The 13,635-nt window shown below is 40.7% G+C and overlaps 1 protein-coding gene across 3 annotated transcripts in view; it reads right to left on the reverse strand.

Moving 5' to 3' along the window:
- Positions 1-534: 534 nt before the first annotated feature.
- Positions 535-13,635, reverse strand: part of LOC141055780 (uncharacterized) — a 79,860-nt gene continuing 66,759 nt past the window's right edge. For 2 of the 3 annotated variants that reach the window (XM_073552484.1, XM_073552483.1), the window contains exons 8-13: positions 11,795-11,944; positions 11,486-11,665; positions 11,280-11,403; positions 11,099-11,196; positions 10,830-10,920; positions 535-1,406 (exon numbers count right to left, since the gene is read on the reverse strand). In XM_073552484.1, coding sequence (XP_073408585.1) covers positions 583-1,406; positions 10,830-10,920; positions 11,099-11,196; positions 11,280-11,403; positions 11,486-11,665; positions 11,795-11,944 — 1,467 coding nt within the window. In that variant the 3' untranslated portion in view covers positions 535-582. The remainder of the gene's footprint in view (positions 1,407-10,829; positions 10,921-11,098; positions 11,197-11,279; positions 11,404-11,485; positions 11,666-11,794; positions 11,945-13,635) is intronic. The other variant, XM_073552485.1, reaches the window with a different exon arrangement.

Here is a 13,635-nt window from a genome sequence, read left to right on the forward strand (position 1 = left end):
ATAAGAGAACCCACCGGTAGGCCCCTGTGAAGGAGTACTCATGAATAGTGCTATTACACTTGATTCACAATTTGCAAATATGGGTATAATCTAATCATTCATTGAACAAGTTATCTAAGTTAGTATTTCATAAAAGCAAAAGTAAATTTGTGTACTGTTGCCAGGTTATTTTTTGCACGTAGCTGAACAGTGGGCCATAAGAATCAATATTGTTGATGGGTTTTTGCCAACCCAGTCCGACACTGATTAGAAGTACTTACATAAATGATTATGTGGTAAGACAAAGTCCAATTGGAGCCATTCAAAGCTTCTGATAACGCAACCAATGTCCTATTTCTAAGTAAAACGAATGTAAAAAAAAGCTAGCCCCTCGTGTGCGTCCCTTACTGTTTAAGAAGATGGGATTTGTGAGCAAAAAAATCTTAAACACTAAGGACATGAAAATGTTTTTCCTTTGTGATATATTTTTTATGGTCATTTAGAGCTGGCTTTTGATGAAAATGATTTACTCCAATATAAATGTGGCTATAGCAGTTTGTGAATTATTTCATTTTTATTTAATTTCTGGGCATAAAAATGGTTTCACAGCGTGTGAATTTTCTGATGTCTACATAAAACAGTTTTCTGATTAAAATTTTTTCCACATTCTGAACATGAATATGGCTTCTCCCCTGTGTGAATTCTCTGATGTTTAACCAGATTTGACTTGGCAGTATAACATTTCCCACATTCTTCACAAGAAAATGGCTTCTCCCCTGTGTGACTTTTCTTATGCTTAATAAGATTTGATATCTGGTTAAAACAGTACCCACATTCTGAGCATGAATATGGCTTTACTCCGGTGTGAATATTTTGATGTTTAAGAAGAGATGATTTATCGGTAAAAAGTGCCCCGCATTCTGAACATGAATATGGCTTCTCCCCTGTGTGAATCCGATAATGTCTAACAAGATCAGATTTCTCTCTAAAAAATTTTCCACATTCTGAACATGAAAAGGGCTTTGTTCCTGTGTGAATTCTCTGATGTCTAAGAAGATTTGATTTCTCTCTAAAGCATTTCCCACATTCTTCACAAGTAAATGGCCTCTGCCCTGCATGAATTTTCTTATGTTTAATAAGATTAGAGTTCCAGGTAAAATATTTTCCACATTCCGAACATGAAAATAGCTTCTTCACTGCATAAAGTCTTTGATTTATGATACCTTTTTTAGGACATTTATTATTCTTAACATTCTGTGATGAATTAGAAGATAGGAACTGGTTATAAGGATCAGATGATTTGCTGTGAAGGGTTATATTTGGAATTATGACATGTTCTTCGTATGGCTCTTGTGTGATACCACGATCATTTGCTTTACAATCAAAAGATATCCATTGTACACCTGAGCTCCTGGTACAGTCATCTGCTAAGAATAAAAATAATTTTATTATTTTTAAATGATAATCGCCTAAAAATTATGCTGATATTTTAAATCTAAAATTTGTCATTTAAAAGGAACCTGTCATCAGGAATAACGCAATTAACCTGCAGATATGGGGTTAATCTACAGGTTAACAACGTTATGTTGTTGTCCGGCGCCTGCACGCAGCTGAATGCAGAGGGGAGAAAATTATCTTTATTCTCGCCGTCAGCAATCGGTATTCACTCATAGGGACAGCGCTGGTCCGGTCATTGCTCCGAGTACACCGAGCGGCTGCTGTAACCGTGCCCCGGCCCTGACTGACACTCCCTTGTGTTGCGGCCAGCTGTCAGTCAGGTCCGGAGGCATGAATACAGCAGCCGAACAGTATACTCAGAGAAATGCATTTGGCTATGTGCAGGTGCCGGACAGCATTATAAAGCCACCTCGGACAAACTTGAGGTTATCCACTCCGTCAGATTCCAGATTAACCCCAGCCTTCACCCTTTAAACCCTGTACAGGGATCTTGATTTACAAGGGGTTCCACTTTATTTCTTACCATAGAAGGGCTGATGGCTAGAGGAGAGAACCAAAGGTTAGAGAAGTGAAGAGAGGGCAGAACCAGGAGTGCAGCAAAATTACAATATCAGCAGTCAAAGAATGATCAGGAAACAGGCTGGGGAAGACAACAGGAAGCCAGGGAAAATCTTTAACCCCTTTCTGCCATCCGACGTACTATCCCATCCATGGGACCTGGGCCCCTATGTCCATGGACGGGACAGTACGTCGGCGCGATCAGCGGCGCCCACGTGGTGAGCGCCGCTGATCGCGGCCGGGTGTCAGCTGATTATCACAGCTGACACCCGGCACAATGTGTCAGGGGCGGTCACGGACCGCCCCCGACACGTTAAACCCTTGCACTCCGCGATCAAACATGATCGCGGTGTACCGGGGGTTAAAGGGAAGCATCGGCAGGGAAGGGGCTCCCTCCGTGCTTCCCTGAGCCCCCCACGGCAGAGCAATGTGCAGCGCTGCTGCGGGGGGCTCCTTTCCTCCAGGCCCCCGAATCCAAGATGGCGACGGGGGCCTGAGGAAGCTGGCTTCCTCAGTGCCTGCAAAGCGCAGGCATGAGGAAGCCTTCTGCAGTGCCTGTGTCAGATCGCTGATCTGTCACAGTGATCTGTGATGTGACAGATCAGCGATCTGTCACAGGACAGTGATGTCCCACCTGGGACTATTTAATAAAGTAAAAAAAAAAAATAAAAAAAAGTGTTAAAATAATTTAAAAAAATATCGCCAAATAAATTAGAAAAAAAAAAAAAAATATTCCCCCAATAAATCAATTTTTTGGAAATAATAAAAAAAAAAACCAATAAAAGTACACATATTAGGTATCGCCGCGTCCGTAATGACCCGCCCTATAAAACTGTCCCATTCGTTAACCCTTTAGCGAACCCCTTAAAAAATAAAAATAAAAAACGAAGCAAAAAATAATGATTTATTATCATACCGCCAAACAAAAAGTGTAATAACGCGCGATCAAAAAGACGCATATAAATATCCATGGTACCGCTGAAAACGTCATCTTGTCCTGCAAAAAACGAGCCGCCACACAGCATCATCAGCGAAAAAATAAAAAAGTTATAGCTCGCAGAATAAAGCGATGCAAAAATAATTATTTTTTATATAAAATAGTTTTCATTGCATAAAACCGACAAAAACATAAAAAAACGACCTAAATGAGGTATCGCTGTAACCGTACTGACCCGAAGAATAAAACCGCTTTATCAATTTTACCGCACACGGAACGGTGTAAACGCACCCCCCCAAAAGAAATTCATGAAACGCTGGTTTTTGTTCATTCTGCGTCCCAAAAATAGGAATAAAAAGCGATCAAAAAATGTCACGTGCCCGAAAATGGTACCAATAAAAACGTCAACTCGTCCCGCAAAAAATAAGACCTCACATGACTCGGTGGGTCAAAATACGGAAAAATTATAGCTCTCAATATGTGGTGATGCAAAAACTATTTTTACAATAAAAAGCGTCTTTTAGCGTGCGACAGCCGCCAAACATAAAAACCGCCATAAATAGTAAATCAAACCCCCCGATATCACCCCCTTAGTTAGGGAAAAATAATAAAATTAAAAAAAAAGTATTTATCTCCATTTTCCCATTAGGGTTAGGGCTAGGGTTAGGGTTAGGGCTAGGGTTAGGGCTCAGATTAGGGGTGTGTTGGGGTTAGGGTTGGAGTTATAATTGGGGGGTTTCCACTGTTTGGGAACATCAGGGGCTCTCCAAATGCAACATGGCGTCTGATCTCAATTCCAGCCAATTCTGAGTTGAAAAAGTCAAATGGTGCTCCTTCCCTTCCAAGCTCTGCCATGCGCCCAAACAGTGTTTTACCCCCACATGTAGGGTATCAGCCTACTCAGGACAAATTGCAAAACAATTTTTGGGGTCCAATTTCTCCTGTTACCCTTAGGAAAATAAAAAATTGGGGGCAAAAATATCATTTTTGTGGAAAAAAATTATTTTTTTATTTTCACGTCCGAGTGTTATAAACTTCTGTGAAGCACTTGGGGGTTCAAAGTGCTGACCACACATCTAGGTAAGTTCCGTGGGGGGTCTAGTGTCCAAAATGGGGTCACTTGTGGGGAGTTTCAATAGTTTAGGTACATCAGGGGCTCTCCAAACGCACGACACCCGCAGACCATTCCATCAAAGTCTGCATTCCAAAACGTCACTGCTTCCCTTCCGAGCCCCGACGTGTGTCCATACAGTAGTTTTCTCCCACATAAGGGGTGTCAGCGTACTCAGGCCAAATTGGACAACAACTTTTGGGGGTCCAATTTATCCTGTTACCCTTGGGAAAATGAAAAAATTGGGGACTAATTGATCATGTTTCTGGAAAAAATACGATTTTTTTATTTTCATGCCCTGGCATTATAAACTTCTGTGAAGCCCTTGGGGGTTCAAAGTGCTCACCTCACATCTAGATAAGTTCCTTAGTGGGTCTAGTTTTCAAAATGGGGTCATTTGTGGGGGGTTTCCACTGTTTAAGTACATTAGGGGCTCTCCAAAGGCAACATGACACCCGCAGACCATTCCATCAAAGTCTGCATTCCAAAACGTCACTACTTCCCTTCCGAGCCCCGACGTGTGCCCATACAGTAGTTTTCTCCCACATATGGGGTATCAGCATACTCAGGACAAATTGGACAACAACTTTTGGGGTCCAATTTCTCCTGGTACCCTTGGGAAAATAAAAAATGGTGACTAAAAGATCATGTTTGTGGAAAAAATACGAATTTTTTATTTTCACGCCCGGGCGTTATAAACTTCTGTGAAGCACTGGGGGGTTCAAAGTGCTCACCACACATCTAGATAAGTTCCTTGGGGGGTCTAGTTTACAAAATGGTGTCATTTGTGGGGGGTTTCCACTGTTTTGGTACATCAGGAGTTTTCCAAACGCGACATGGTGTCCGATCTCAATTCCAGCCAAAAACGTCAAATGGCGCTGCTTCCCTTCCGAGCTCTGCCATGCGCCCAAATAGTGGTTTACCCCCACATGTGGGGTATCAGCGTACTCAGGACAAATTGCACAATAACTTTTAGGGTCCTGTTACCCTTGGAAAAATAAGAATTGAGGGTGAAAAGATCATTTTTGTGGAAAAAATATGATTTTTTAATTGTATGGCTTTATGTTATAAACTTCTGTGAAGCCCATGGGGGTTCAAAGTTCTCACCACACATCTAGATAAGTTCCTTAGGGGGTCTAGTTTCCAAAATGGTGTCATTTGTGGGGGGTTTCCACTGTTTTGGTACATCAGGGGTTTTCCAAACGCGACATGGTGTCCGATCTCAATTCCAGCCAAAATCGTCAATTGGCGCTGCTTCCCTTCCGAGCTCTGCCATGCGCCCAAATAGTGGTTTACCCCCACATGTGGGGTATCAGCGTACTCAGGACAAATTGCACAATAACTTTTAGGGTCCTGTAACCCTTGGGAAAATAAAAATTGGGGTGAAAAGATCATTTTTGTGGAAAAAATATGATTTTTTAATTGTACTGCTGTACGTTATAAACTTCTGTAAAGCCCTTGTGGGTTCAAAGTTCTCACCACATATCTAGATAAGTTCCTTGGGGGGTCTAGTTTCCAAAATGGGGTCACTTGTAGGGGGTTTCCACTGTTTAGGTACATCAGGGACTCTCCAAACGTGACATGGCGTCCAATCTGAATTCCAGCCAATTTTGCATTGAAAAAGTCAAACGGCGCTCCTTCCATTCTGAGCTCTGCCATGCACCGAAACAGTGGTTCCCCCCCACATATCAGGTATCTGCGTACTCAGGACAAATTGCACAATAACTTTTGCAGTCCAATTTCTCCTGTTACCCTTGGTAAAATAAAAAAAATTGAACCTGAAGTATTTTTTTTATGAAAAAAAGTTAGATGTTCATTTTTTTTTAAATATTCAAAAAAATTCCTGCGACGCACCTAAAGGGTTAATAAGGGTTAATAAACTTCTTGAATGTGGTTTTGAGCACCTTAAGGGGTGCAGTTTTTAGAATGGTGTCACTTTTGGGTATTTTCTATCATATAAACCCCTCAAAGTGGCTTCAAATGTGATGTGGTCCTAAAAATAAAATGGTGTTGTAAAAATTAGAAATCGCTGGTCAACTTTTAACCCTTATAACTTCCTAACAAAAAAAAATTTTGGTTCCAAAATTGTGCTGATCTAAAGTAAACATGTGGGAAATGTTAGTTATCAAGTTTTTTGTGTGCCGTATCTCTGTGATTTAAGGGCATAAAAATTCAAAGTTGGAAAATTGCGAAATTTTCAAAATTTTCGCCAAATTTCCGTTTTTCTCACAAATAAACGCAAGTTATTTGAATGAAATTTTACCACTAACATGAAGTACAATATGTCACGAGAAAACAATGTCAGAATCACCGGGATCCATGGAAGCGTTCCAGAGTTATGACCTCATAAAGGTACAGTGGTCAGAATTGTAAAAATTGGCCCGGTCATTAACGTGCAAACCACCCTTGGGGGTGAAGGGGTTAATTGGCAATGAGAGTTAGAGGTTCAGGGGTTTAAATAGATTATGGCTCCATCCAGGGCTCATAGAAAGATACCAGGAATTAGTACAAAGAAATATATAGGAGCTAAATATGACTGCAATTTTGCTGTGCATCAAATGCTCTATGGCAAATCATAAAGGGAGCTAGGTGGTAATTTAAAAAAAAACCAAAAAACAGTATTTTATACATTTCCTTCATAATCTTGTCCTGGCTTTCATAAACAAAAATGCATTTACCATTTTCAGTGACAGCTGAAGATTTTCTTTGAATATGCTTGCTAGATAACACTGAGAGTAGTACTGACTTTCACTATATCCTGCCTACATGAGTATTGTGGAACTAATTCTGAATGTAGTGGTCCATACTTGGAGGCTTTCAGAAATATTTCTTCCTACAGCAAAAGGGACAAGCAACATGAAGGCCATGCCCCAAGATTCTTTTCATGTGGCTTACATCTCTATTCCTTGATAATTTGGAGGAAAGTTTTGAAAATTCGAGAATTTTCAAGACTTGTCTCCCATCAAGCAAATCCGGGACGTCTTTGGTTGGAAATTGGAAAGGGAGCTGCCAGCAGTGGATCTTGATGATGGATGTAGGATTGGGTGGTTTTACCTGCAAACCCTAGATCTACAATCATATTTTATTCTTATAACATGACTTTTGTTCAATAAATTGATCATCTATGGATGACAACATGATTTGTTTTATTCTGATATCTATTTTGTGTGTATAAAAATTGAAAATGAGTTGCCACCTTACGTATACAGTGGGGAAAATACCGGTAAGTATTTGTTAAGATGCCGATTTTACAAGTTTTCCCACATACAAAGAATGGAGAGGTCTGTAATATTTTATTGTAGGTACACTTTAACTGTGAGAGACAGAATCAAAAAATAGAAACCAGAAAATCACATTGTATAATTTTTAAATAATCAAATTGCATTTTATCGCATGAAATAAAGATTTGATCCCCTATCAATCAGCAAGAATTTTGGCTCTCACAGACCTGTTAGTTTTTCTTTAAGAAGTCCTTCTACTCTGCACTCTTACCTGTATTAATTGCATTTGTTTGAACTCATTACCTGTATAAAAGACATCTGTCCACACACACACACACTCCCACCTCTCCACCACTGCAAAGACCAAAGAGCTGTCTAAGGCTAAGGACACCAGAGACAAAATTGGAGATTTGCTCAAGGCTGGGATGGGCTAAAGGACAATAAGCAAGTAGCTTAGTGAGAAGGTAACAACTGTTGGAACAATTATTAGAAAATGGAAGAAACACAAAATGACTGTTAATCTTCCTCGGTCTGAGGCTCCATGCAAGATCTCGCCTCGTGAGGTAAGGATGATTCTAACAAAGCTCGGTAATCATCCCAGAACAACAAGAGAGGACATGGTCAATTACCTGAAAAGAGCTGGGACCACTATCATTACCGTTAGTAACTCATTATGCCGTCATGGATTAAAATCCTGCAGGGCACGCAAGGTCCCCCTGCTCACGCTAGCACAAGTCCAGGTCCATTTATAGTTCACCAATGACCATCTGGATGATCCAGATGAGGCATAGGAGAAGGACATGTGGTCAGAAGGGACGAATATAGAACTTTTTGGTATCGAATCCACTCGCCGCGTTTGGAGGAAAAAGAAGGATGAGTACAACCCAAAGAACACTGTCCCAACCAAGAAGCATGGTGGGTGAAAAATAAATCACACGATGGGTGTGATTTTCTGCAAAGAGGACAGGACAACTGCACTATATTGATGGCAGCATGGATGGGGTCATGCATCTCAAAATTTTGGCCAACAACCTCCTTCTCTCAGTAAAAGCATTGAAGATGCGTCATGGCTGGGTCTTCCATCAGGACAATGACCAGAAACACACAGCCAGGACAATTAAGGAGTGGCTCAGTGAGAAGCATTTCAAAGTCCTGGAGTGTGCTAGCCAGTTTCCAGACCTGAACAAAATAGAAAATCTTTGGGGAGTGCTGAAACTCAATGTTGCACAGCGACAGCTCCAAAACATGAAAGATCTGGAGAAGATGGCCAAAATCCCTGCAAACTTGCTCATAAGCTACACGAAATGTCTGACCTTGGTAATTGCAAAAGGTTTCTGTCTCAAATATTAAGTTATGTTTTCCTATTGCATCAAATACTTATTTCATGCAAAAAAATGCAAATTAATTATGTAAAAATCATACAATGTGATTTTATTTTTTAAGATTCTGTCTCTCACAGTTGAAGTGTAAATACAAAACAAAATTGCAGACCTCTCCATTCTTTGTAGGTGGGAAAAATTGCAAAATTGACAGTGTATCAAATACTTATTTTCCCCACTGTATGTAGCCATGTACAGACCATACTTTGATTTGTACCGATAGCATATCTCGACTTGCAGCAAGCTGACTCTCCGCTTTAGTCGTTGGGATTGTGCTCTTCAAGGAAAAGAGCTGAAGTGCCTCCCACCCTCAAGCCCAAGTAATTTTGTTATATCCTTCACATTCTTTTTTTCATTTTTATTTTATAGGGGATGTGTTACCCAACTGTAGGGCTGAGTGGATAAAATTATCAGATTATAATTATTCATTGGTTATCGACTAGTGACAATAATGGCGGAGTCGCTGGGTACTGCATTATGATAACCCTTATTGCGGCCAACGTCTTCACAGCAGTTATCTTGTGTTAATAATTGGTGATGACAGGACATACAGTTGACATAAAGAAATGTATCCCTTCCAAAATTTAAGTTTTTTTTATCATGTAAAAATATCAAATCAAGAAGAATCATTTCAGAACTTTTTCAACCTTTAATGTCACCCATAATCTGTAAAAATCCAGTGAGAAAAACTGAAATCCCCTAAAATAATGTGGTTACATAAGTGTGAACACCCTCTTATTATTGAGGATTTAATGGTGTTCAGAATTAGCCATTTTCACTCATGTTACATAGTAGTTAGTGCTGATTAATTGCATATAAAGTTTAGTTGTTCTAGAAGGATTTTCCTGATATTTTCTTAGCTGCATTTTTCAACAGAAAACAGAGGTCTGTAAACAGCTTACAACACAGCAAAAGGATCTCATTGTTAAAAGTTATGAGTCAAGATGGGTACAAAACATTAGCTAAATTATAAAACACTGTTCACATGGTTATGAAGAAGTGGCATGAACTTATTACAATAGTGACAATACCTAGAACTGGACATCTTTCAAAAGTGATGAAAAGATAAGAACAAAATTGGTTCAGGAGGCTGCCCAAAAGGCCCGCAGCAACATTAAAGGAGCTGCAGGAATTTATGTCAAGTACTACTTGTGTACTGCATGTGACAATAGTCTCCCGTATTTTTCATATGTCTAGCCTGTGGGGGAGGGTGGCAGGACGGAAGCCTTTTCTTGCAAAAAAAAAAAAATATTCAAACCCGGCTATGTTTTTCCAAACCCTACATCATGTCTGCTAATACCAAGTGGTAAAACATGTTATGATGAGACTGCGGTTGTACTTTTTGATCATAATTCACAAACAAGAACATCATACCCACAGGCAAGCATAACACAGGCAGCATTATGGTGTGGGCTGTTTTTTAGCAGCTGGAACTGGGATTTTAAACAGATCCACGTATCAGTCAATTTTAAAACAAAGCCTTCAGGCCTATGCTAAAAAGCTGAAAATGAGGAGGAATTTCACCAATCAGCATAACAACCATCCTAAGTGACCTTAAAATCCCGAAAAGAACAGTTTCTCCAGAAGAACAAAGTTTTGGAATGACCCAGCTAGAGCCCAAAGCTTAATTCAATTGAAAATTTGTGCCTAAAGACGGCGCTGAACACAGAAGATGCCCTTGTAATATGACAGATCTGTGCTGATAGACTCCTACCGAAAATGAGAAAATGTTATAAATTCAAAGGGTACTTCACCAAAGTATTACCAGTTTAAGGCCATGTTCACACGTTTAATACGTGGTCAGTCTTTTACATCAGTATATGTAAGTCAACATCAGGAGTGGGTGAAATATGCAGAAGTGGTGACTTGTTTTTATTATAATTTTCCTCCGATTGTTCCACTCCTGGTTTTGACTTACAAATACTGATGGGAAATACTGACCAAATATTGAACATGTGAATGTGGCCTAAGAGTAAGCATATTAATGTGACCACATTATTTTAGCTCTTTATTTTTCTTTTTCCATCTGAACAGATTTTAGTTTTATTTCAACTGAATTGTACAGATTGTAGGTGACAGTGAAGGGGGAAGAGGTTCTGAAATTATTCTCCTTTCGATGACAAAAAAAGCGGCTTTTTCATCATAGTGTGTACACTTTCTATCATACATATATATCTATAACTCACCTGGGTAGTCAAATGTAAGAATCTCCATTTTATACACCTCATCCCCTCTCACATATGTCTCTGTAGTATTAATATGGGTCAGATCTTCACCCTGAAATAAATATTGTACAAGTCCCATCTATGATCAGCTCTAATCCTGCCATCTCCACCGTTCTCATTACACAAGTATAAACATATAATACTGGTGGATAAAACAAGACTGAGCACAAGACCTTCTCAGCCGTCTACACATCATAGGGGAGATCTCATGACACCTTCTCTCCATCTACCTGATGATCCTGAGGAACATTGGGATCTTCTTGTTTACAGTCCTGGGAAGGAAGAGGACGGGGACATCTCTCTGGTGTTGTCGTCTTACTGGATAGAACTGGATGAAACACATACAGGGACTGAATTCATTCTTTACATACAGATAATTATAGGCCGTGTGTATTTAGTCCTGTCTATTACCTGGTGATGTGAGGGGCTGGGGAACTTCCATCATGACGTCCTTGTACAGATCTTTGTGTCCTTCTAAATATTCCCACTCCTCCATGGAGAAATACATGGTGACATCCTGACATCTTACAGGAACCTGACACATACAATGATACCGTCATCCCCCGATCCCTTCATAGCATTACTGTATAATGTCCCAGCATTCCCAGCAGTGTCACCTCTCCAGTCAGCAGCTCAATCATCTTGTAGGTGAGTTCTAGGATCTTCTGGTCATTGATGTCCTCATGTATCAGGGGGTGAGGTGGAGGCCCCGTGATTGGGCTCAGGGGTCTTCCCCATCCCTCAGACACAGGGTCCTGACAGCGTTCACTAGAGGTCTTCTTCACTACTGTGTAATCCTGGTTATGGAGAGACACATTAATAAATCTCACTACAGACATTTCCAGAGTCCTCACCTCTCCAGTTCTGTCCATCTGTTAATCCCATAGATAAGAATGATGTAATATGACGTCATCAGAATCTCTCACCTCTCCAGTAAGCCGGAAGAGGATCTCTAAGGTGAGGTGGAATATCCTCTCCACCATCTTGTCTCTGTCCAGATCCATCCTTGAAGGGTCAATCAGAAAAATTCTCTTATGTAGAAGATCTCCACTCAGAGGATCCAATATTATAGGGAACTGAATAGAAAGAAGATAAGCTGTTGAAAAAACATGCAACTATACATTTTAAATGGTATTTTACTAGAGTTGTGATGCCGGTATAAATCAATAATGAGGACTTCTCACATCTAGGAGGTCAGACACAGAATACTTAGGTCCTCTCACTTAGGGTCACAGGTGTTAAAAATAAATTCAGATAGTTTTGAAGATATTTAACAATATAAAGATTTTAGCATACAAGACACTAGTGTTTGTATAGTAAATAAACTACGGTAACGGTTCATTTGTAGACATTTCTTCACTCCACGATGAATTCTGGAAAGATGAGGTCTTAGAACTCCATTTGCTACTCTACGTTTTGATACGTGTAAGAAAAAAGCTTTTTCTTCTCAATTGCTGTAAACAGATTCCAGATCTGACCCCCTGACAAAGCCAGAAAGTGAAACCAATTAGTTATTAGCCTGAAGCTCATTTTCACTGTGATTCTGATTTGTTATTAAGTAAATTATAATCCTTGTAATATGTCCATATATGCGTTTTAGGGGTCACTAATAAGCTTTGCCTTTTTATAGTGCTGAAACATGGATTTTTGTGAGTACTCACCGTAAAATCCTTTTCTCCGAGACGCTCATTGGGGGACACAGACTGTGGGTGTATGCTACTGCCGTCTGGAGGCTGACACTAGGTATACAAAAAAACAAGTTAGCTCCTCCTCCGCCACATACACCCTCGCCCCGATAGCGGGCGGAAACCAGTTTAGTGCAAAAGCAGTAGGAGGACATAAAAATAATCTAGCCTTACCGCAAAAAATCATGTGTCTGAAAAGGACCACCCTACCAAAAACAAGAAATTATGTTAATTAAATAAACACGAGCCAACTGGCTATTAGGGTGGGTGCTGTGTCCCCCAATGAGCGTCTCAGAGAAAAGGATTTTACGGTGAGTACTCACAAAAATCCATGTTTCTCCGTCTCATTGGGGGACACAGAGACTGTGGGACGTCCTAAAGCAGTCTCTGGGTGGGAAGTCACTCACCGATCCAAGCCGCATGCCTTCCTGTCTAGAGGTGTGCTACTGCTGCTTGGAGAATTTTCCTGCCCAGGCTCGCATCTGACGAAGCCTGAGTATGCACATTGTAATGCTTACAAAAAGTGTGCAGGCTGGACCAGGTTGCTGCCTTGCACACCTGGTCCGCTGAAGCCTGGTGCCGAAGCGCCCAAGAGGCGCCCACTGCTCGAGTCGAGTGCGCCCCTATCCCTTTTGGAATTGGCGTGCCCCTAATACGGTAAGCCTCCTGAATAGTCAGGCGAATCCATCTGGCTATGGTTGACCGTGAGGCTGCGAGCCCCTTCCTGCGCCCTTTGGGGATTACAAACAACGAGTGTCTGGCGAAAAGGTGCTGTCCTTGCCACGTACCTTCTGAGAGCTCTCACTAGATCCAACGTGTGGAGCGCCTTTTCAACTCTGTGAACTGGCGCTGGACAAAACGAAGGAAGAACAATGTCCTCATTAATATGGAAAGAGGATACAACCTTCGGCAAAAAAGGCAGCGGCGGTCTAAGGACTACCTTATCTCTAAAAAAGGTCAAGTACGGAGCTTTACAACATAATGCCCCCAACTCCGAGACCCGCCTAATGGACATTATGGCTACCAAGAACACAACCTTCCTGGAGAGATATGACAATGGAATTTCCTGTAATGGCTCAAAC

This window comes from Dendrobates tinctorius, unplaced genomic scaffold (genome assembly GCF_039654945.1).
Source record: "Dendrobates tinctorius isolate UK_male_01 unplaced genomic scaffold, ASM3965494v1 ptg000192l, whole genome shotgun sequence".
Taxonomy (NCBI): Eukaryota; Metazoa; Chordata; class Amphibia; order Anura; family Dendrobatidae; genus Dendrobates; species Dendrobates tinctorius.